Below are 25,935 nucleotides of genomic sequence, written 5' to 3'. Positions count from 1 at the left end.
TTACTCCTGTACTCAAATCCTCTTGTAATAAAGGCCAACATACCATTTGCCTTCCTAATTGCTTGCTGCACCTGCATGTTAGCTTTCAGTGACTCATGTACAAGGACACCCAGGTCCCTTTGAACATCAACATTTCCCAATCTCTCATCATTTAAAAAATACTCTGCATTTCTGTTTTTCCTACCAAAGTGGATAACTTCACATTTTTCCACATTATATTCCATCTGCCATGTCCTTGCCCACTCATTTAGCCTGTTTATATCCCCTTGAGGCCTCCTTGCATCCTCCTCACAACTCACATTCCCACCGAGTTTTGTGTCATCAGCAAACTTGGAAATATCACATTTGGTCCCCTCACCCAAATCATTGATATATATTGTGAATAGCTGGGGCCCAAGCACCGATCCCTGCGGTACCCCACTAGTCATAGTCTGCCAACCTGAAAAAGACCCGTTTATTCCTACTCTCTGTTTTCTGTCTGTTAACCAATTCCCAATCCATGCCAGTATATTACCCCCAATTCCATGTGCTCTAATTTTGTTCACCAACGTCCTGTGTGGGACTTTATCGAAAGCCTTCTGAAAATTCAGATATACCACGATGTGGAGATGCCGGTGATGGACTGGGGTGGACAAATGTACAGAGTCATAAAACACCAGGTTATAGTCCAACAGTTTTATTTGAAATCACAAGCTTTCGGAGCTTAGTTCCTTCGTCGGGTGAGTGAAGAAGGGTTTCCATAAAAGCATGGTTAGGGTCACGTCGAAGAGGCCATCCCCTATGGACAGGCCCTGTGAATACACAGGATCTGCTCAGACGAGGAGGAACGCGATGGACACCTACAGACGCTGAAAGACGCCCTCGTAAGAACGGGATATGACGCTCGACTCGTCGATCGACAGTTCCAACAGGCCACAGCGAAAAATCGCATAGATCTCCTCAGAAGACAAACACAGGACACAACCAACAGAGTACCCTTCGTCGTCCAGTACTTCCCTGGAGCGGAGAAACTATGCCATGTTCTTCACAGCCTTCAACATGTCATCGATGATGACAAACACCTCGCTAAGGCCATCCCCACGCCTCCACTACTCGCTTTCAAACAGCCACCTAACCTCAAACAGACCATCGTTCGCAGCAAATTACCCAGCTTTCAGGAGAACAGCGTCCATGACACCACACAACCCTGACACGGCAACCTCTGCAAGACATGCTAGATCATCGACACAGATACCACCATCACACGAGAGGACACCACCCACCAGGTACATGGTTCATACTCCTGTGACTCGGCCAACGTTGTCTACCTCATACGTTGCAGGAAAGGATGCCCCGGAGCATGGTACATCGGCGAGACCATGCAGACACTGCGACAACAGATGAATGGACACCGCGCAACAATCGCCAGACAGGAGGGTTCCCTCCCAGTGGGGGAACACTTCAGCAGTCAGGGACATTCAGCTTCCGATCTTCGGGTAAGCGTTCTCCAAGGCGGCCTTCGAGACACACGACAACGCAAAATCGTCGAGCAGAAATTGATAGCCAAGTTCCGCACCCATGAGGACGGCCTCAACCGGGATCTTGGGTTCATGTCACGCTACATGTAACCCCACCAGCGAAAAAAAGTTATCTGTTTTTAATACAACTAGTCATTCTCTCTCTCTCTGTCTGTCTGTCTTTGTTATCTGACCCCTTGTGTATTCAGTATTCTTGGATGTAATGTGTCCCAGACTAAACCTGTCTGAACACCATCCACTCCTTTGATTGCTGTAATTATCTCCCTGCCGAGGGGTGATAACGGGCAACTGGAAAGATTATCTGTAATCACCAGACATTGTTCTCTGACTATATATGCGATGCTTTTATGGAAACCCTTCTTCACTCACCTGACGAAGGAGCTAAGCTCCGAAAGCTTGTGATTTCAAATAAAGCTGTTGGACTATAACCTGGTGTTGTACGACTCCAAATATACCACATCCGCTGGTTTCCCCCTTATCTATTCTACTAGTTACATCCTCAAAGAACTCCAATAGGTTTGTCAAACATGATTTCCTTTTTGTAAATCCATGTTGACTTTGCCAAATCCTATTACTATTTTCTAAGTGTCCTGTTATCACATCCTTTATAATAGATTCTAGCATTTTATCTGGGGCCCTGGGCTGCTGTGTGAGGAGGTGAATGGGCAGGTAGCGAATGTAGCAGTGGGAGCTCCATGGGTCAAGGAACATGTTATTGGGCTGCAACACCTTTATAAAGGGCTGCTGGAAGCCCTTAAAGGGGGAACAACGTCAACATTGTAAAATGCTTAGGAAGGTGTGGGACAGATAGGGTGCAACTTTTAAGAAGTTGTCAGTATGTAGAATTGTTGCAAAACATCTGAAAGATAAAATATATTAAAAAGTGAACAGAGGAGCACAGCAACTCACTCCAAGGACCCAGAATCTCAGAAGGGACTACCCCTGTGGCCCCCATTTTAGGTGCTGAGCATCTGGAGTACTATCCAGGTTCATTTAAAGAATGTAGGAACAGGAGCAAGCCATTCAGCCCATCGAACCCAATTAGATCATGGTTGATCTATACCTCAACTCCATTTACCCGCCTTAGCTCCATACCCCTTGATGCTCTTACCCAAAAATCTATTGATCTCAATCTTGAGAGCACCAATTAACCCAGCATCCACAGCCTTATGGGAGAGAGAATTTCAGATTTCCACTGCCCTTTGTACAAAAAGTACTTTCTCTCCTAACTCCTTGTAACATTTTAAACACCTCCATCAGATCACCTCTCAACCTTCTCTTACGTTGTCCAAATGTAAATAAAATGAGCCCTGTTAATGTAACTCGCATATAGTCCATGTGCAGGCTTGAAGCACTCAGAGCAATTCCTGGTCATGTTGCTCTGCACAATGTGCATTGGACATGGTGTAGGCCTCAGGCCCCAATGTTTCATTATACAAGGCACCAGTGCCCAAATCACAGCAGCCGACAGACTCCACCGAATGCATTATCAATCCTGTAATACTGCAAATAATGGGCCAGAACTTGAGCAGATTGGCAAGGCAACAGCTCCTGCGAATTGCTTGATTGCGCACAATTTTTTTTATAAGTTCAAAATCAACTCAGCCTCTGAGCAGCGTGAGTTGACTCGCACGGAACAGTCTGTGAGAATAGAAGACACGCCCACAAAATCTGTCAGGAAGAGAAGTCACGCCCAGATTCAGGCTGCATTGCTCAAGTGGGCAAGCAGACTTCATTCATTTAAAGTCAGTTATTCTGGATGTCATTGTAAATAAAAATGTAATTTGTTTTATATAAAAAGCCAAAGAAATAATTAAATTAAAGAGACAGAAGAGAAAAGTATTTTTTTAAAATAATTTTTTTAATTTAATTTTTTTTAATGACCAAAAACTATTAAAATAAGGAGTAATATGAGACTCCACATTTTTAAAAGTTAATTTTTAGTTGTTTGGCAGTCATTACGATTTACCGCGTTGTCAAAAGTTAGTTTAGACCTGGTATTTTTAAGTGTACCTGTTTGGTGGCGTAATTAATTACTTTCCAGCTGGGCAGATGAGCAAGTTTACACGTTTTCAATGATTTGCCTGATTGCAGTGTGCGACGGCCCTTTAATTCGAAGCTGTCATATCTCCAGTGAACCACTAGGAGCAAGTTCTGGATCTCCGTGTTTTACTGCACATGTGCAAACACGGGAATTGGCTCCTTCGATTCGCCACTAAAGACCGAGAGCTGTTGAGCTCACCGTTATTTCGGGAGCGAGTTCTGCCCCATCATTTACCTACCACTTTACAAAACCTGCTTAAAGTGCAACTAACCTGGTTCAGCCCCTCTCTAGAACAGTCTTATTCTCAGTTATTTACAGTATATAAACCATTTTTACTCCTGCTCCAACGCTGGGTTTGTTTAAGAGAGCAGCACTTTGTTTATTCTCTTCTCCCTCACAACACCTTCCTCCTTTTTTCTCAGTTATTTACACAATTATAAAAGATATTGTGCCAGGGATAGAAGACACTGGAAAATGGTTTGCTCTTGATTAGGTAACTTAACAGATCAATCAAAAGCTAAAAGCTCACTCTGTCAGTAGAGAAGGACTCTCGATAATCCAGTTCCCATTATCTCCTGGGACGAGAGGACTCCATTATAGCTGATTAATTGTGGATCCATTGCACGAAACATATTGAAGTAAATACAAACCATTGCACGTTCTAGGAGCGATCATTTTAAAGATGGAGGGTGAGATTATAACATCCACTGGCTCATTCAGTACGCAGTACTCCAAAACAATCGAGGGATGGGGAAGGAGTTGATTGCTTTGATGCCTGCTCAGTTTAATTCTTGTATTTTCCCTCCTAGATCGGAAATTCCTCATTACCAATGTTCAGATGAAAAATTGTGCCATTATCTTCTGCAACGATGGGTTTTGCGAAATGTTCGGCTACTCCAGGGTAGAGATCATGCAGAAACCCGGCACTTGTGATTTCCTGACTGGCCCGGCCACACCAGAGAGTGCGATGGCACAGCTGGCACAAGCTCTGCTCGGATCAGAAGAGGTGAAAGTGGAGCTGCTGTACTACAGGAAAGATGGTAAGGGCACTTGGGCTGTGGATGGAGTGATTGTCCTGTGGGAAGGGTTGACTATGTGGGGGCATCGTGGGCAGCTCCTTCAATCAACCATTAGGTTTCGTGCCGTATCGCCAGTGCTTGAAGACAAATCTCTCGACTCGCTCGCTCAGTTCTATATCGAGAACGAAAGCAATCTGACCTCTAATTGACCTGTTAATCTGCTAAAAGCAATCAGCCTCTGATTAGCCTAAAGAATCCACGGCAATTAAATTGCGTGACCTCGGCGGGACACAGGTGCAGCTACACTTTGGGATCACAGTGGTTTTTTCCACCAATAGATTTCTGCATTATTTTCAGGTGGTAAATTGGTAAAAACCAGTTTCTTCTCAAGTTTGAGGGGGGAGAAAAATTACCCAGTGTTTTCTTAACAGAAATCGGGTTTGAAGAGACACCTGCATCGCAGCCGTGATGTCAGCACACGTGTTACATGCATCGCGTTCGTGATGTCAGCACACTGTTACATGCATCGCGTTCGTGATGTCATCACACGTGTTACATGCATCGCGTCCGTGATGTCCGCACACATGTTACATGCAATGCGTCCGTGATGTCATCACACGTGTTACATGCAATGCGTCCGTGATGTCAGCACACGTGTTACATGCAACGTGCCCGTGATGTCATCACACGTGTTACATGCATCGCATCCGTGATGTCCGCACACATGTTACATGCAATGCGTCCGTGATGTCAGCACACGTGTTACATGCATCGCGTCCGTGATGTCCGCACACATGTTACATGCAATGCGTCCGTGATGTCAGCACACGTGTTACATGCAACGTGCCCGTGATGTCATCACACGTGTTACATGCATCGCGTCCGTGATGTCAGCGCACATGTTACATGCATCATATCCATGATGTCAGCACGCCTGTTACTTGCTGTACATGTTGTGCTGATAACACTGATAGGATGCTCGGGCATCTCTGGGTCTGATTTCTGGCAGGAAAGTAATGAAGGCCTGCAATTGGATTTTGTTTAGAAGGGACCATCGTTAGAGGCGAGGACTAGATTCTTTATATTGCAGCAGTTTTTCATTCCTAGTTGGGGATGAAGTGCACTGACACAGTTACCACACTGATAATTCCCTGAACACTGAGCTCATTAATCAAAGGCTGCCTTAGGTCACACACCAAGGCAGTGTTTACTAAAAGCGAGAATGCAATTGTTTAACTGTGCATAATCTCCCAAATAACTTATTACCTCACTATTACAGTGAGAGTCAAGTGTCTGGAGCTACAACAGGCTCAGGTTCTTCAATTTTACTTTTAATTAAAAACAAACTATCTGGGGGTTAAGTGAGAATCTGATAATGGGCCCCATAAAAATGGTGTTTGTTAACTGTATAAATAATTATGGGTTATCATTTAACTTGACTATACCTTTTTTTGGTCCCTTGCTTGTTATCTCAAAGTTCAGCAATGTTCAAGTGAAACTTGTTTTTATTACTGACTTCCTCCAAATTTACCCAGGATTTTTGGGGTTTACTTTTTGCTCCTGGTTTCTCCCACTAAAAATAAAATCTGGAAAAACTCCAACTTTAGAAATTAGCAATAAAAACTGACTTTGATAATCCTTCACTACACTTTAGCAGTAGAGTAATACAGTGTCCGTCACATGATGTAACCCTCCTGCCCTTAAAGAATAGTGTGAACCATGAGCAATGCCACGGGAGAGCTGCCAATTTTGATCATTTAAAAAATCTCCTTTCCTTCCTCAATCAGGATTCTTTGTGAAATTAGTGCTTGTCAAGATGAAGCATCTCGGTCCTCAAAGTGGAATGCTTTTATTTTTTGCCCTCTATTTCAGCGTCGAAACACTCTGATACAGTGCAAAGCTCCCTCTATGCTGCCCCATGCAATGCAGCTGAACTCTATGCTTGGAGGACCCCCTCTTTTCAGCTCTACCAGTTTGAACTTTCCAGTTCTCTCCCATTCCATGGCCTTGGGGTGCAAAATTTAAGGAAGTACCTGTGTGGTGTGAGATCAATCAGAGTGTAATTGCCATTCTAGCTGCAAGTCAGAACCCAGGATTAAAGATCTGACTTTCTTTTTTTAATGTGTGATTGTTAACGTTATGTTTAAACCAAAGGCTACAGACGTTCTGGGGGTTAAATTGGGCCGCGTCGCACCCGTTTTTCAGGTGCTAGGCCACTTCCTAAGGCCCCAAAATGGCAGGCAGGAAGGCCACTGCCAGCCATATTGGGTAAGGATCAAAAAGAGGTGTCCTTTACCCACACCTGAGGCAGGCGTTAGACCCATTATTTGTCTATGTCAATGGCCTAACGCCTGCTTCGGGTCCCCGCTGCAACATTGGTTTGCCCTGAGGTAGGTGGCGCAGTCGGAAACCAACCCTAAACATCGCCTGCATTCAAAAGAGTTAAGTTACTTACCACAGTTACCATCCTGAACGCTGCCGCTGCCACCCCCGAGATCCATCACCTCCGACCTCCAGGCCCTGGCCCCGATCTCCGAGGTCCCTCCTCCCCGGCCTCTAATAGCGATCTCCCCCAACCTTCCAAACCCCCGATCCCCCAACCCCACCGCCTCACAGCCACCCCGCCCCACAATCACCCATCGCTTACCTGTGTGGCCTCCTACCTCAGCGCCATCTTCAATCTAAAGAGGTCCAAGCCCCAATATTTGTGCGTAAGGTAATTACTGAGTGCCGGGGGGGCCGGGCAGGAGTGCCCAAAATTGGGAGCTCCTGAATTCCTCCCCCTCTGAGTCTTGTGTTAACACGGTATTTTCTGTTGGTAGGGAGTTTCTGTTTCATACAGAGAAGTCCTGAGAAACTTTCCAGTGTATATTTTTTAATTACCTATTTGTGTGAGGTGGCTGGCCACTTTAAATTTGTGTTACTGCGACTGTAGGCGGAGATATAATTAACATTCTGTGGGTATGGCTAGAAATTGGTGTATGAGGAAAATCCCGTCCACAGGTGACCTCATATGTTGGCCATGCCACGAGTTGGAATTGATTTGTTAATCCCTGTTTCTTGCAAAGCCATTAGTGCCGTGCTCACCCGAAGCACTTCCTGATATCTATCTCCACAAGGCCACTTATTCTGGGTGAATCAAAAGCAAAATACTGCGGATGCTGGAAATCTGAAATAAAAACAGAAAATGCTAGAAATACTCTGCAAGTCAGGCCGCACCTGTGGGAGAGAGAAACAGAGTTAACGTTCTGATGAAGGGTCATTAACATTATTCTGGATGATTGTTAGCCTGTCACCCTGCTGGGCTGTAGACAGGCAGGCTGGGAGGCCGACTTTAAGCCTTTTAGCCCTATTGTGAGTGGGGTCCTAACCCTCCAGCTTTGCCCTGGGGTCTCCAGGAATTAAATACTGATCTCCTGGACACTGCTGTGAGCAAACTGGGAGAAAAAACATAGGGGCGTTAAAACATTCCTTGAACACTTTGGTTATTAGTAACAAAAATACCTGAGGTGAGAAGAAAGGCTGTTCAGCGGATAGTCAGAAGTCATCCAATCGGGTAATGAAGAGTCCGTTCGCTTTCCGATTGGCTGTAGGTAGGTGGGGCACTGCGAGGATGAACATGTTCAGCAATCAATGGCAAGAGTGTGGGGCGGGGCACCATGTGGATGGACATGTTGAGTGACCAATGGTAGGAATGTGGGGCGGGGTGGTTGGAGGTTGGAGGTCATGTGATGACACCTCCAGGAATATGTCCAACCAAAGTTGGCGACCCGAACTGCAAGTGACGGCTGGATTTGTTTGTGTAAACGCCTTTTTGATTCTCTTGTCATGGGAATCCATGAAAGACTTGAACTCAAGTAACCTGGTTTTCCTGGAAGGAGGAGGTTCCACAGGGTGATCCTGAGACACGGAGGAGGGGGACGGAGGACATTGTTTGACATCACCATACCCAGGCAGAGGTCTATCTTGGAGCCCCGTCTCTGCTTACTAGATCTTGTCATACCTCAGCTCCACATAAAGTTACCACACGGTTATCAGTTCAGGTTTAGTGTTAGCAGAGTGTCACTCTTGCTTATTATTTTTGTATCCAAGGCAGGAACATGAGTTCAATGTTCCGTGAGCAAGGTATTATCTCGAATACTGCTTATCTGTTATTAATATACCTGTTCTGTAGGTTGCAGCCTAAGCTATGGTCTGATAATGTTTATTCTACTACTTACATAAGTTAGGGAGATCACAAGAAGGACTCAGGGCATATCATGGACACTCAATACCGTGACGAGAGTTTCTGATTGGCTCCAGGGCTCGCTATGTTACCAGATGTTGGGGGTATACCAGTAGACTGTGGTGGGGACTGAGGGTTCACTTACGGGAGGGATTTTTGGCACGGAGTAAAAACCCCGAAAGATAAAGGAGGGCCAGATTGATCTCGGCTGTGATGTCACCCACAGTGGAACGGCCTGCTAACGCTCACAATATAGGCTATCAGTGAAGTATGCCCATTAGGGTGAGATAACAGAGAGAACCGGACCCCAACCAGAGTCAGCAAATTTTTAAACATTCATTCCCGGGATGTGGGTGTCGCTGGCAAGGCCGGCATTTATTGCCCATCCCTCGTTACCCTGAGACGGTAATGGTGGGCTGCCTTATTAAACTGTAAGTAGTTTGATACTTGCCAGCCCACTCCAGAGGACTATTAAAAGTCAAACGTGTTGGTGTGGGATTGGAGCCTCATGTAGGCCCAGACCAGCTAAGGCTGTTTAGACCTCAGGGAGCAGGTTTCGCTCCCTAAAGGAAATTAGTGAACCTTTTTACGACAATCCGACAGCTTCTTGGTAACTTTTACTGACACCAGCTTTTTATTTCCAGATTTTTTAAAACTGAATTCAAATTCTCAAACTGCCATGGTGGGATTTGAACTCTCGTCCTCTGGTTTATTAGTCCAGTAACATAACCACTACACTACTGTACCCAGGAGAGGAAATTTGTGGAGGGAAGTTCGAATCAACTTGCTTCTGTGACCAATATCATATGCAGACTGTTTATTTATAGAATGCTAGTGCTGTAACCATCATGGATCCTAAAGTGACTTAGTTACTAAAGCATGAGCAAAATGTTTCAATAGAGGAGCATGGGGTGGGGGGATATAATATCGTGTTGCTCAATCAGAATATTGATAGCAATATTAATGGGACAACAGAGGGGAGGATGTGATGCTTCAGTTGCACTGAGCCTTGGTCAGATTCTATCTGGAGTATTGCGTTCAGTTCTGGGCAATGCATCTCAGGAAGGACATATTGGCCTTGGAAGAGGTGAAGTGCAGATTTACCAGAATATACTGGGGCTAAAAGGGTTAAATTAGGAGAAAAGGTTGCATAGACTTAGCTTGTGTTCCTTTGAGTATAGAAGATTAAGGGGTGATCTAATCGAGGTGTTTAAAATGATGAAAGGATTCGATAGGGCTGATACGGAGAAGCTATTCCCTCTGGTGAGGGAATCAAGATCGAGGGGACATAATAAAATTAGAGCTAGGCCGTTCAGAAGGGAAATCAGGAAGCACTTTTTCAAATAAAGGGTGGTGGAAATCTGGAAAACTCTCTCCCAAAAAGCCCTGGTTGCTGGGGCTCAATTGCAGCTTTCAAGACTGAGATCGATAGATTTTTATTAGGTAAGGGTATCAAGGGATATGGAGCAAAGGAGCATGAACAGATCAGCCATGATCTGATTGAATAGCAGAGAGGCTCGAGGGGCCGAATGGCCTACTCCTGTTCCTATTATCCCAATCACTGTTATGATTCAGGCTTTCTGCCAGCATTATTAATTTGTATTCACAGCGAAAAGGCAGTTTCTATAAGCAGACTGAGTGTCCTATGAACAGAAATCTACGTCCTTATGTATGTCGTGAGTGAGATAGCATGGCATAAGATTAATGATGCTCCTTAAATATGGTATATTGCACCGTGGATCACATGAAGTGTCTGCCACATTCTCCTGTTCATTTCATAAGGCAGTATTGAATTCAGGCCAGAACTGGTGGTGAGTTTATTTATAAATAAGATAATTACACAGAAGCAGTAAAACACAGCATTACTGATGATACAAATACTTAGTAAACAATAAAGATAGAATCAGTCCACAATAAAGGTAGAATCAGTCCACAAGAGGTTAATGTATCCTTCTTAGTACATATTTCTTAACAGTCCATTAATCTGCAAGATTTTCAGATTAAACAGACTTCTGCTGACTTCCCAATGTGCTGGTTATATTTGGGTGGTGTGAAATTCCTGTCTATTGCACAGAGCCCAGCTGTCAATTAGGGTGAATTGATTCTGAACTAACGTTGAGCAGTGTTCTCAATGCCAAAAGAAGTCTTTTGTATCACAGGTGTGAATGTTGAAACATTGGGGTAACTTGTCCAAGTCCATCCATCTATTGGAGGACAATGCACCTACAATTTCTCAATATGCAGAGGTCAAAGTACCATGCCACTGGTATGCGCTGAAAAATTTCCCCTTTAATTATCTTCTGACAGATTAGACATTAGAGATACTGAATTTCATGTTTTTTCCCCAAGTCTGTGGATTTGCCTTCAAAGTATGGTTGTCTAGCCTCAAAGCAAACTTCTGACCTAATTAGTTTCTGAGTAGTGGCACCAATTAAAAAGGGCTAGCCACATCCTCAAAACTGTATCTGTATCTGGACAGGTTTGTGTATTGGTCACTCTCCTGACCCAGAGACAAAGGAATTCCTCTTCAGATATACTTGGTGGGAGCCAACTTCGACCTTGATTGCTGCTTCTCTTCCATGCCTGGCAGCACATTTGAGTTGTTTCTATATCAAAGGCCCCTTTTTATTTGGGCAGGTCATTAACCTGGCCAGGGGGGGACTGGCTAGATGCAGTGTTGGGCGGGGCGCGGCGGGGGGGGCGGGGGGGGACGGGGGGCCGGGTCGGGTCATCACTCCGCCCCTATCGGTCACGAGTTTCCCGCTAGGTGTCAACCCAATATTCAGAGGCCAGAACTCTGGTTTCACTGGGGCTGTCTGGAAGTGGGTCTCGAACCCATAACCTGACTCAGAGGTGGGAATGTTACGAGTGAGCAAAGGCTCACTCCATATTTACCATGTCTCCCAGGTTTTCTTAAATATGTATTGGAGAGTTTTCTTTTTTGGTACAGGATGGAAGCTCCACTTTTGTCAACATTCCCAAGACCATGAAGCACTTCATCCAGCATGGAATTCCATGCTTTCCCCTGACGTAGAATAGCTTTTCCGAAAATGGCCCCAATGTCTCAAATACTACAAACAATTGTGTTAGACCAAAGCACTGCAATGTGTCCAAAGAACTATTTGCTCATCTCAAATGAGATTTTCTCATTTTGCCTCCAGGATTGATGCACACCTGCCGAGGTCCCCACACCTGCCGAGGTCCCCACACCTGCCGAGGTCCCCACACCTGCCGAGGTCCCCACACCTGCCGAGGTCCCCACAGCTCAACTATCCATAATTGTCTGTAAAATACAGTCTGTAGATAATTAACGTACAGTCACTTCATTAACCTGCAATGTGGTATTAAAGAGCCAGATACAGTAGGGAGAGAGCTTTATCCCCATGGGCCTCTTGTGAGTGTCAGCTTGGATTAATGGTTGGATTAATTAAACAGATCTCTATGTGGAAAGACTAGAGAAGCTGAGATTGTTCTCCTTAGAGCAGAGTAGGTTAAAAGGAAATTTAATAGAGGTGTGCAAAATTCTGAGGGGTGTTGATAGAGTAGAAAGGAATAAATTGTTTCCACTGGCAGGAGGTTCGATAACCAGAGGAAACAGATTTAAGATAGGAACATAGGAAGAGGAGTAGGCCATTCATCCCCTTGAGCCTGATCTGCCATTCAATTAAATCATGGCTGATCTGTATCATAACTCCATCTACCCACCTTTGTTCCTTAATACCCTTGCCTAACAAAAATCGATCAATCTCGGTTTTGAAATTTTCAATTGACCCTCAGCCTCAACAGCTTTTTGGGGAGCGAGCTCCCAATTTCCACTACCCTTTGTGTGAAGAAATGCTTCCTGACATCACTCCTGAACAACCTTGCTCTAATTTTAAGGTTATGCCCCCTTGTTCTGGACTCTCCCACCAGAGGAAATAGTTTCTCTCTATCTACCCTATCAACTCCTTTAATCTTAAACACCTCAATTAGATCACCCCTTAATCTTCTATTCTCAGGGGAATACAAGCCTAACTGAAGCATAACTACCAACCCTTAGTATTACAGCCCCCTTGAGATAAAGGTCAACTTTCCATTAGCCATTTTTTTTTAAAAAGTTGTGCCTGGACCCCTAAATCTCTCTAGACCCCTAAATCTCTCTGGACCCCTAAATCTCTCTGGACCCCTAAATCTCTCCGCTCCTCCACAGTTCCTAACTTCTCACCATTTAGAAAATACTCTGATTTATCTTTCTTATGTCCAAAGTGGATGACCTCACACTTCCCCACATTGAACTCCATCTGCCACAGTTCTGCCCACTCACTTAATCTATCAATGCCCCTTTGCAACTTCCTGCTCCCATCTACGTTATTTACTGTGCTGCCTAACTTAGTGTCATCATCAAACTTGGATATATGGCTCTCTATTCCTTCATCAAGGCCATTTAAAAATATAGTGAAAAGCTGAGGCTCCAGTACAGATCCCTGGGGGACACCACTAGTCACATCCTGCCAATTTGAGTACATCCCCATTATCCATATTCTCTGTCTCCTACCTCCTAACCAATTCCCTACCCATGTCAATAGGTTGCCTCCAAATGCATGCGCTCTCATTTTTGTTAACAGCTTCTTCTGTGGAACCTTATCAAATGTCTCCTGGAAGTCCATATAAATAACAATCATAGACCCTCCCTTACCTCCTCAAAAAATTCAACTAGGTTCGTTACACATGACTTACCCGTTACAAATCCACACTGGCTCTCTCTGATCAGTTCATGTTTGTCCAGGTGCTCAGTCACTCTGTCCCTAATAACAGATTCTAGTAACTTCCCCACAACAGACGTTAGACTAATAGGCCTATGATTTCCTAGTTTGTCTCTCCTACCCTTCTTAAATAGTGGAGTGACATTGGCAGTTTTCCAATCCATGGGGACAATTTTTGAATTAGGAGAGTTTTGGAAGATCATGACTAGGGTATCTGTAATGTCCCCTGGGGTGGAAACCATCAGGTCCTGAACATTTGTCGATCTTTAGTCTCATTATTTTCTCCATTACCATTTTTTTTACTTATACTGAATCTAGTAGGTTCCTCCCCTTGATTTATTTTTTGTTTTCCTCATGTCTCTGGTACTTTATCCTCATTCTCTGCTGTGAAGACCGTTACAAAGTAGGTATTTAGCAAGTCTGCCATTTCCTGATTTTCAATTACAATATAACCTGCGCCTGTCATTAACGGACCCACATTACTTTTAGCTACCCTGTATCTCTTAATATACTTGTAAAAACCTTTTAATGTTTGCTCGGATATCCCGCGCAAGTTTTTCTCGTATTCCTTTTTGCAGCTCTTATTACTTTCTTTGTATCCCTTTGTATCTCTCCCAATCCACGAGATCGCTACTGTTCTTTGCATTTGTATAAGCCCTTTCATTTGGATTTATACTATCTCTCATTTCCTTTATTGACCAAGGTTGTTTAATTACACAAGTAGAGCCCTGCCCTTTAGAGGTATGTACAGGCCTTGTATTGAACCAAACACTTATTTGAACACCTCCTACCGTTCATCTGTATTTTTATCCATTAATATTTCTGCCCAGTTTACTGTGGTCAATTTCTGCCTCATCCCTCCAAAGTCTGCCATTTCTAAATTTAAACCTTAGTTCATAACTTACCCTTTTCCCTCTCAAATCTAATATTGAATTCAATCATGTTATGGTCATTGTTAGTTAGTTGTTCCCTTATCGTTAGATTATTGACTAATTCAGACTCATAACTCGCCATTAAATCTAAAATGGCCTGTTCTCTTGCTGGTTCAAGAACATATTGGGGGCTAAATGTAGGCACTACGCGGACTCGTAAGGACCCAAAATTGTGTCCAGAACATGCGCGCGCACTTCTAGCGTGATGTGCGCTGGACGCCATATTGGTAAAGACATTTGTGTACGCATGAATAGCGAATGCTGCCAGCATGTAAAGTAGGGAGACTATGCGGTAGATCAGTGGGCAAAGCTGATTTAAAGGGACAGATGCGATTTTGGAACTCAACGCTCCAGCTAAGGTCTCAACCTCGCACAGCTAAACAGGTCTTAAACAGCATGGAGGACCCCCACGACCAGCGCAATTTAAAGGGATCATGCACGGGTTACAGGTTAGTTGCTGGATTATTGGTTCTGGCTGCTGATGCATTTGTACCTGTTTTTGGAGATCTCCTATATTTGAATACTAGGACTAGGGGACATGGTCTAAAAATTAGAGCCAGGACTTGCAGGAGTGAAGTTAGGAATCACTTCTACACACAAAGGGTGGGAGGAGTTTGGAACTCTCTTCCCAAAAGACAGTTGATGCTAGCTCAATTATTAATTTTAAATCTGAGATTGAAAGATTTTTGTTAACCAAAGATATTAAGGGATATGGGGCTAAGACGAGTAAATGGAGTTAGGTCACAGGTCAACCATGATCTCATTGAATGGCGGAACAGGCTCTGGGGACTAAATGGCCTCCTCCTGTTCCTATGTTCCTATAATAAAGTTTCAGTACTCTACAGGGAGTGGGCTGGCTCGCTGACAGGCAACAGCAAGGGCACTGGCGGAGTGGCAGGGGTGGGACAGGAATGCTGTCATCCTGAGAGAGGACAGCAGGTTTCATGGAGCCACTGCCACTTGCTGCCCTCTGATATGTGCCACCTTCTCCTGCAAGAAAGCGGGATGTGTGTCAGTGAGTGTCCTGCAAGGTGTTTGGGTGATATGGCTGTCATGGTTGAATAGCTGCCAGTGTGTGTGACCTGTGAGTTGTGGGTGTGCGGCTTGCAATACTGGTAATATATGAGGGTGAGAGGAAGCATCTGATTGGAAGAGTTGAGTACTGATTGAAAGAGTTTGTTGGTATGTGGGTGATGGGGGTGTGGTGTGTGGAGCAGTTGGGAGGAGACGCCACTTGACAGTTGACCTCACTCACCTTGACCACTCGTGTCAAAGCATTGAACTTCTTCCTGCACCGCATCCATGTTCATGGTGCTATGTGCCTGGCATTGACCTCGTCCCCCGCTGCCTCCCACTGCCTCAGGAGCATATGTCTGGAGGGCCTCTTGCTCCCTCCACCCCCCCCCCCCCCCACACTTCTGTCCATTTTCTGCGCCAAGGCCTCTAGTGCATCAGCAGCGAACCTTGGTGAACTCTCTCTCACAGGCCCAGTATAAACTCAGATCGGCGGATTGGTGAGTTCTAGTGTGCAGATTGGAGGATGTGGGATTTAGTAGTGCGCAACCTTTATTCAATGTTTTAAAATAACTCAACACTTTGTAAACAAAGGGGACGGGACCTGCATCTGTGTTTTACGTGTGCGATGTCTGATCTCCGTTCAGACTCCGTGCAGACGCGTATTTTATATTTTGCAATTAAGAGGTGCAGGCTGCCTTTAAGAGGTGCAGGCTGCCTTTAAGATGTGCAGACTGCCTTTACGAGGTGCTAGCCACTCGCGATACCTGAGCCCCCTGCTGGTGAGCTGCCACTCAACAGCACAGCTCGGCCTGGCTGCTTGCAGCAATCAGGTAAATCACCAGGCAGCATGAATGTTACGTGCTGCCTGCACCTTGACGACCGGGCGCTGGTTAATCGTGCACCGTGACCTCCCGGGCCGGGTTTTGGGGGTTATCTAATATAACCGTCATTGTATATTGTTCCAGAAAACTGTCTCAAATACACAAGAAATTCGCTGCCTTTGCGACTTGAGCAGTTTTGCTTCTCCTAGTGTATGTGAAAATTAAAGTCTCCCATTATAACTACTCTGTTTTTGCAACATGCTTCTCTGGTCTCCATATTTATGCATCCCATTACTTTATCACTGCTCTAAGGAGATCTGTAGATAACTCCCACCAAAATCTTATTTCTCTTTCTATTCCTCAATTCTACCCAGAGAGTTTCTACTGCCTGCTCACCCTGACTGATAGCCCCTCTTTCTAAAGCTGTAATCGTCTCCTTGATCAACATTGCTCCTCCTCCTTTTCCAATTTCCCTGACCTTTCTAAAGACCTTATAACCTGGTATATTTATTTCCCACTCATGCCCAGCCTGTAGCCAGGTCTCTGTGACGGCCACTACGTCAGACTCTTAAAGCTGAATTTGCGTCTCTAATTCACTTGTTTTATTCCTTGTGCTACGTGCACTTGTATACTGAACTCTCATTTGGGCAACAGGCCGTACCCTGCCCTTTTGCCCTGATGCTGTTTTCTTCACACATTTTAACTTATCACTTCCCAGTTTTTCATTACTCCTGTTGTATTTTTATCAATTGTAAACAATTTTACAACACCAAGTTATAGTCCAGCAATTTTATTTTAAATTCACAAGCTTTCGGAGGCTTCCTCCTTCGTCAGGTGAACGATGTGAAAAAAAAAACTATTTTTATCAGTTATTTTGTTATTATTTCCTGCATTTTTTTCTGAACCTGAAGTATTTATATTATCTTTAACACTATTTATGATCTGGACTTTTACTCATCTCTTTTTCTTATCTTTAGGCTATTTTCAGTTTTATTTTTATTCCTGCCTGAGCCCCCCCCAACTCCCCACCCTTATTAGTTTAAACTCTTCTTCAGCCCTATTTATCCTTTCAGTTAGGATCTTGGTCCCAGCCTGGTCCAGATGCAGCCTGTCCCAGTGGTACAGCTCCTTCCTGTCCCAGCACTGGTGCCAGTGTCCCATGAAATGGAACCCCTCCTCCCCACACCACTCTTTCAACCACATGCTTACTTTCCTAATCTGTTTATCCCTACGCCAACTTACACGTGGCTTGGGTAATAATCCCGAGATTATTACCCTCGAGTTCCTGCTTTTTAATTAGCGTCTAGTTCCTGATACCCCCTCATCAGGATCTCCTCCCTGTTCTTCGCTATGTCATTGGACAACTGGATCTTCCCTCTCCCTTTCTAGGTTCCTTTCCAGCCACTTTGAGATATCCCTTACCCCGGCACCAGGTAGGCAACACACCTACGGGACTCTTGATCGTCATTGCAGAGGACGCTATTTATCCCCCTAATGGTTGAATCCCTGTAACTACCACATTTCTATTCTGATCCTTCCCTCCCCCACACCTTGGATTGTCTCCTGCTCCACGGTGCCATGGTTAACATTCTGGCCATTCTCCCTGCAGCCTTCATTCTTACCCTCACAGGTAGCAAGTACCTTGTACCTGTTGGATGGGACCAGTGTCTGCGGGACCTCCTTCTCTACCTCCCCTAGGTTCCCTTTACCCTCCTGACTGACAGTCACAAAATCCCCTTCCTGCAATTGTGCTTTCCTCTGAGGTGTGACTGTACTCTGGAGAAAACTATCCAGAAATTCCTCCCCCTCCCTTATGTGTCGGAGTGTCTCTAACTTGCACTCCAGCTCAAGGACTCTGAGCCAGATTGTCTCAAGGAAGAGACATTTCCTGCAGATGTGACAACCCGCGACAGTCTTGATGTCCACAAATTCCCACATATTACAGTCCTGATACATTGGGGTCGATTTTGCAATGGGTGGAGGTGGGGGGGAGGTGAGGGTGTGCGTGGCAAACCCGCTTGAACAAAACTTACCGTTTCCCACGCGATCGCATGGTGATTGCTGATGATTAACGTCCTCTTCGGGTTTCGCGCCCGGCAGCCAGCCTGACTGACAGGCTGTCGTCAGGAGCTGCAATGCTGGGGGGGCAAGAAAGAGAGAGAGAGAGAGAGAGAGAAACATCATCCGGTGCTGGACTGGGAGACCGGAGTGGGGGGGGGGGAGGTAGAGGGGGAGAGGGGAAGATCGGGGTTCGATAGAGAGGACATCGGGGGTGGTGAAGAGGGGGGACATCGGGGGGAGGGGGTGAAGAGGGGAACATCGGAGTGGGAGACATTGGAGCAGAGTGCAAAGGTACTTCCGTCTGTGGTTTTTAATTTAATTTATTTAGTTTCTTTTTCCCTGATCCGGTCCTTTCACCAGGCGTGAATCAGAAGCAGTGGGCAAGCCGCCCAGGTAAGTTAAAAATCGTTCTAATTACTTCATCTGTCACAGGTAAAGTCCCTTAAGTACCTCAGTGAGGTACATTTGGCTCTTTAACTGTCATCCCACAGGCTCTAATTGCCGGTGGGACTTCCGTTTTCGGGTCGCCTGCGATCACGTGGGTCCCTGGGGAAGTCGGCGGGTTGGAGCCGGCTTCCAAACCCGAATGGGATTTCCCCGATTTTCGGAGGCGCCCCCGACGTAATTGCCCCCTAAAATCACCCCCATTGCCTGTGCTGCCATTTCAATTTTATTTATTAGTTACCAGTCATTCATTTCTAGAATTGATGGAATTATTTGAGGCCTGGATTATATTTAATAGATGGCTTTAGCTTGCGATGGATTTCATATTAATGAGTAGTTAATTACTCGGATCATTTATTTATTGACTTATTGTTTATTTAAGGTTGATAGTTAACTATTCGTTTATAATAACTATTGATTTATAGTTAAAATTAGAGTGAGTATGATAAATTAAACACATTAAATTCCTTAGGCTCCACCTCCCACTCCTCTCTCTGCCTGGCTATGACGTCACTTTATCAGACTTTTCCCTGCATTTGTTTTATTACGTTCTGTCATTCGACCTTTCTGCCACTCTGTCCTTCTGCCATGTTCCTTTTAAAGCCCTCTGCTTTCCTGCTCTTTTAATGCTGGATAATTGGCAAAAGAGCCAGGGGGAGATGAATTTTTTTTTTACGCGGCGAGTTGTTATGATCTGGAATGTCCTGCCTGAAAGGGCGGTGGAAGCAGATTCAATAGTAATTTTACAAAAAGGAATTGGATAAATACATAAAAAGTAAAAATTTGCATGACTATGGGGAGTGGGACTAATTGGATAGCTCTTTCAAAGAGCCGGCACAGACACGATGGGCCGAATGGCCTCCTTCTGTGCTGTAAGATTCTATGATGATTCTATGGATCAGAAAGTTGTGGGTTCAAGCCCCCCCATTTCTCCACATATTTAGGCTGACATTCCGGTGCAGCACAGAGGGGATGCTGCATTGTCAGAGGCGCCGTCCCTTGGATGAGGCCTTAAACTTAGGTCCTGTCTGGCGGTTCAGTTAAAGACCCCATGGCACTATTTGTGAAGAGCAGGCAGTTTTCCCAGTGTCCATGGCCAACATTTCTCCCTCACCAAATACCTCTAAACAACAGGTTAATTGGCCATTTATCTCATTGCTGTTTGTGGGACCTTCTGTACAAAGAATGGCTTTCACGTTTGCCCACATAAATCGCTGCACTTCATTGTAATTCATTGTACGTGGAGCGTTTTGAGAAGTGCTACATAAATGCAAGCCCTTCAATACATTCTCTTTCTCTTCACCAATTCCTTAAGCAGAATCGCACCCCGGACAGGGAGATGTGCTCACCAGGCCTCCTGTGAGTATCAGTGAGTGAAGATTTATTACTGTAAACAGAGCTGTGTTGAGCTGGGGAATGCACAGCCTGCTGATAATGGGCCTGCTCAGAGGATGTTTGGCAAAGCAATGAAACAGACCACCAGGCAACCCAGGAATGCTGTGGGGGGAGGAGGTATTGTGCATTAGAGCTTGTGCAGGCGGTAACTGTGTGTTGAGAGGGAGTGGGTAGATTTTCAACTTACTGCCTGGACGTAAAACTGATGCTGTGGATTGAAATGAAAAACCAGGCACTTGCTATAATGGGCGGCCAATCCGCACCACCAGTTTTACCCCCGGGCAAGGGTTGCCAACTCTGCTTGGACGTATTCCTGGAGGTTTCATCACATGACTTTCCGCCTTCAACTGCCCTGTCCATTCAAACGGCCTTTTCTCCCCCTCTCCAGTATTTTTCTAACTAATAAATGAAAGTGTTCATAGAAAATGTCCCTGTGATTTTTTTTTTCTCCCGGGTTGCTCGCAGTAGTGTTCAGGAAATCAATCTTTAATTCTGGAGACTCCAGGACAATCCTGGAGGGTTGGCAACCCCAGCACTGGGGGGGGCAACTTGAAGATCTACCCCAGATACTTTGTGAGTCGGTGTCAATTGAACAGTGGTTCATATCTGTAGATACTTCTAACGCACAGATCCCAGCGTTAATTGGTTTCGCTCGTTAAGTGGCTTGTTAATTAGTAACGAATGCGGGCCATGCAGATTTAGCCAGGATTTGCTTTATTCCCCCCACCCACTCCTCATTGATTGCTGTTGTTTAAAGCTGAAGTTAAAGTACCAGGAGGATTCCACAGAGTTCCAGTGCTGAGCAGAGCAGAGGATATAACTAAAGTGAGAATCTTTTGGTGAACTCTCGGCGGGTGAAATTGGTCTTCGGTGAAGATGCCAAATGGGCGCAAGCGAATCGTCAGCCCGTTTCACACCGCGCCTGGTTTTCATTTCCATTAATTCACTACCGTCTATTTCACGCTATCGCGGAAGACCAATTTCAACCCCTGGCGGTCGGCTGAAGTCTGTCCTTGCTATTTGCTTTCAGGAGGAGAAGCAGCAGCCCATGACCCGGGGAGGTTTGAGGTTGTAGGAGGCAGCCTCACAGGACTTGGTACCGGCTATGCACCGCTAACGAGTCACCTAGATGGGAACTTAGTGATGAGCCATGGATAAAGAGGTTACACCATGACAAGGAGGTGACCTCTGATCCGTGCAGCTCCTCAAAGCAGATTTGTCTGGACAGCACTCACAGTGGCAGTGAAAGGAATGGTCAGGGACCCCCCTGCTCTTCTTCAAAATAGTGCCATGGGATCATTCACATCCACCTGAGAGGGTGGATAGGGCCTTGGTTTAATGTCTCATCTGAAATACAGCACCTCCGACAGTGCAGCACTCCCTCAGTACTGCACTGGGAGTGTTAGCCTCGATTTTGAGCTCAAGTCTCTGGAGTGGGACTTGAACCCACGACCTTGTGACTCAGAGGAGAGTGCTATCCACTGAGCCATGGCTGGCACCTTGTTGCCCAAGTAGTGACAATTAGTTGACCACATTGTGTGGATGAGAGTCGTGTGTAGGCCAGGCCGGGGCGGTGGCAGCTGTTGTTTTGGTGTTGTTGCCCGATCAAGAAACAATAAACTCAAATTTGTTTTCTATTCCATCATGTCTTTGAAATGTTGATGTGTGGGAAACTGCAACTCATATCGGACATTTAGAATGATTTCTATTCCAGATAAATGTCCCCAGTATAGAGAGAGCCAATGGCTTGCTGTTCACCCCTTATCTATTCACGTAGTGAAAAAAAATTATATTCTGATTGCCAAACCCTCCTTAATCTTGGGTGTTGAAATCTCCTCTGGAAATCCAGAAGAATTTTATGAGGTGCAAGCTTTCGTTGTCTCTCCAGTTCTCCTGCTTCCCCATTGAAATGGAAAAACAGACTCTGTGGTGCCAATTGTCCACTTAACATTTCTTCAGAAGCTGTACTCAAGTTATTGGACTGGATTCTAAAGCTCCAGCATGCTTTATTGTTTTGAAAATCTTTATGTAGTAATTCAGGCATTGTACTGCTAATTTCTTGTGTGATACTGCTTCTGTGTAATCAACTTACTTGAGATAAATTTAACTATTAGTGTTAGCCTGAATACAGCAATCCGACAGCATGGTTATTATGAATTCAAGTCTGCCATAGTTTCCTACTGATCAGCATTCTTCAGGTCAGTCTGTACAACTTGTCTTTGTGTAATGATGCAGAATAATGAATAGATTATGCTTCTCTACATCAGTGAGTCATTTGGCTTGACTTAAACAAAATGATTTTGACTACTTTCTTCTGGTTTCCTAACTTCTCAAAGCCTTTGCTGTCTGACTGTCTCATAGTTTTAAAAATCTCGCTGACTCTCTCTGTTTCTGACTCCCTCTGTTCACGGCCAAAAAAATGGATCAAAGACTTTCTAACACAATGGGTGTGAGATGTTTTTTGATTGCCAGACAGTGTAACAAATTGCTTATAAATTAGTCTATAGGGAAACAGCACCAGTGCTACCTCATTAACATCTTAGCCACCCCTCAACTCAGAGCCTTTTTTTAAAAAAAGACTTGCATGATTGCATTATGCTTTTAAAAACTTAACATTAAAAATAATTGTTTTTCCAAATTCTGTCTGTAGAAAAATAGTCAAAATGGAATGGTTGCATTTTCCGCCTTTCAAAGCAGACAAGAGAATTTGATGGCCATCCCACACCATCTCCAGTTCATTATGCCGCGGTAATTATTAGCCCTGTGCCATAGTATCCCATCCACATCACGTGTGGGAGTGCAAGCTTCAGTGTGGGTCTGTTTATGGAAACTGCCTGTTTGCAATAAACAGAGCATTAAAGTGTTGGGAGAGAGCCTGAATTGTAACTTATCACCTTCATCTCGCTCTTGTGCTCTGCTTCCTTTGTTTTTCGGCCTTGCACAGTTTCGTACTGTTATTGATTCACCAGCACCTTCACACAACTTAAATTAGGCTTAACAGTACTGTGAAACTATCCAGGCAAATGTGGCTGAGACCTCCAACTCCGTGGTAAGGTATTAGATAGTTGGGACTCATTCCCATGTGCAGCAGCGTGAGGTACTTGACAGTGATCCTCACGGGCACGATGGTACTCTTCTTCAAGTCAGATGTTGTCTTCCTCACGTCCTTCCTAGTGCAGCTAGTTGTTGAGACCACATTGATCCTCCTGCATGGACCATCCGCCATGCCTGCTGGACCTTCTGTATAGAGACACATTGTCCTTTCTCTATTCTTTCCATCTATCCACAATAATATGAAGGGCCTGATGAGAGAAGGTCCACTTTCTAAGGTTACCCCATCTCCATCTGCACTTCAATCCGTGCGCTCCCAGCTGGATTGACTCTTTGAGCATTACTTACTATGCCCCTGTTCGGGGCGGGGGCGGGGGTTACCTAGTGATTCAGCACCACTATTGCAGAGTTTTTTATATCTCATCAGCTGTTGTGTGTTAGTTATGACACATCCAAGCTCCAAGGCAGTGCAATGTGTTCTGCACTTAAAATAAAAAGTAATTAACCCTCATCTAACACACAGCCAGTGCAATAGGAGTGACTACAACCCCTGGTGTGTATCATAGTCATTACAAGATGAACCCTGATTCAATTTTTTGTTTATTTGGGGGTAGATTTAATCTGTAGGATAAGGAATCAAATTGAAAAGGATCTCATCACATCGAACACACCGAGGAAATCTCACATCGACCCCCGCCCTTATTTTTAAATGTATTTTGTGTGAATCTATGGATTTTATTAAATAAACTCTTCCAAATATAATCCCCAGCTACTGTGACAGCTGGTTTCAGCTGCGTTGTTTTGCATGTTGAATCTCTGATTCGATTGCAGCTTAAAAGAAACTGAACGAATCTTGCGTAGGTTGGGAGTGCTCTTCGGGCAGTTGCTATTTTATGAAATATGTGTGAGGATGCACGGTCCAGATGTGTGTGAGGATGCACGGTCCAGATGTGTGTGAGGATGCACGGTCCAGATGTGTGTGAGGATGCACGGTCCAGATGTGTGTGAGGATGCACGGTCCAGATGTGTGTGAGGATGCACAGTCCAGAGGGGTTCTTGACTTTAGCAATTAAATCTTGCTCTGTGTTAAAGGACAATCAGTAAGTGTCATATTACAGAGCTGGTGCAAGGACTGTCTAAGTGGTGTTACAGTGAGGTTGGTGTGTGGTGGAAAAGAACTGTTTATAATGAGACCAAAGTGTGACTTAACCTGATGTTTACTCCTCCGTTTTACCTTAGCTAAAATTGAGAGAATAATTGGATTTTATAAATTAAATTCTTCAAAACGTTGAATTTCTGTGACAGACACTTTGGACTGTTTTCTTCTGGGATGAAGTACAGGGGTTGGAGGGAATTCTTTAGTCAGAGTCTTGAATCTTTAAACATTTAGTTATCCCCTCCAACGTTACATCTGAACAAGATGATTGCTGTTAAACATAAGGCGCATTATTACCACAAACCCAGGATTACTGGTCATATACTTTCCTGTGAGCTACTAGCTCCAGGTTCAGAAAAGTATGGGGAGAGAATTCACTCCCTTCACCACCGGCGCACCGTGGCTGCAGTGTGTACCATCTACAGGATACAATGCAGCCGCAGCCTCCACCACTAGGTGCATGGGAACACCATCGCCTGCACGTTCCCCTCCAAGTCACACACCATCGCGACATGGACATATATCACCATTCCTTCATCGTCGCTGGGTCAAAACCCTGGAACTTCCTCCCTACCTAACAGCACTGAGGGAGCACCTTTACCACATGGACCGCAGCAGTTCAAGAGGAAGGCTCACCACCACCTTCTCAACCAAGGGTGGGCAATAAATGCCGGCCTTGCCAGCGACGCCCACATCCCAAAAATGAATGAAGGGAAAAGAAATGAAGCCTTGGTCTCTTCCCCCATGACCAAGTGCAACTCAAGCCCAAGTTGAAATTGTGTTCCCAATTTACCCATCTGTTCCTCCCGCATTGCTTTGGCCAGGGGCACTGCCTAACTATCCCGTCTTCCAATAGAACTTTTCCAAAGCAATCAAGCCAGCATACAGCTGTTTAGTTTTCCAAAATTCATTGGAATAAAATCAGGGCCCGAAACTGCCAAAGGGAGAATGAGGAGGACAGCTTAACCCAATGGCGGTTTCATAACTGAAACCTCAGTGTGTCACCCTGGATCGGCAAAAGTTACTGACAAATAGATGATGGTTGTTATATAATGATGACAGGTGTGTGAGCATGGCAGCGGGGGAGGGGTTTACATGGGTGGCATTTTTGTGGGAAGGAACTGCTCCGAGAGCTCAATTCACCGGGTCCCTGTTCGTAAACGATTCTGCTTGTTTTAATAGATCGCATGGTCGGTCCATTTACGATAAAGAAGCATAAAATTCCAGAAACACAGTTTCCACATCACTGAACACCAGCCATCTGAGCCCAGTGTATGAAATCTCACCGGCCCTGACTCTCTGAATGTTGTTCTGTGCATTAAAGGGCAGTTTCCCATGTACCTGTCCCCCCACCCACCTCCTCTGACTTATGGGGGAAAAGTTTCTTGTTCCTGGGCCTGGGCCTATGTGATCTCCTGAGTACAGCGAACACAGGAGAATTGGGCATGGAGGAGCTGACGGCCATGGGGGGGCTGGCTCGATTTCCTGCCCTTTTGGAATAAAAACGGGAC

At 45.0% G+C, this 25,935-nt stretch overlaps 1 protein-coding gene across 1 annotated transcript in view; it reads left to right on the top strand.

The window, feature by feature from the left end:
• The window catches only part of LOC137300033 (potassium voltage-gated channel subfamily H member 6-like), a 185,093-nt gene that overhangs the window by 38,027 nt on the left and 121,131 nt on the right, over window positions 1-25,935 (top strand). Inside the window, exon 2 of the mRNA XM_067969125.1 lies at window positions 4,371-4,601. Within this exon, the coding sequence (XP_067825226.1) occupies window positions 4,371-4,601 (231 nt within the window). The remainder of the gene's footprint in view (window positions 1-4,370; window positions 4,602-25,935) is intronic.

Source organism: Heptranchias perlo, chromosome 30, assembly GCF_035084215.1.
Source record: "Heptranchias perlo isolate sHepPer1 chromosome 30, sHepPer1.hap1, whole genome shotgun sequence".
NCBI classification, from domain to species: domain Eukaryota; kingdom Metazoa; phylum Chordata; class Chondrichthyes; order Hexanchiformes; family Hexanchidae; genus Heptranchias; species Heptranchias perlo.
Note: the sequence above shows the minus strand (reverse complement) of the source record. Positions and strands in the feature narration are given on the sequence as shown.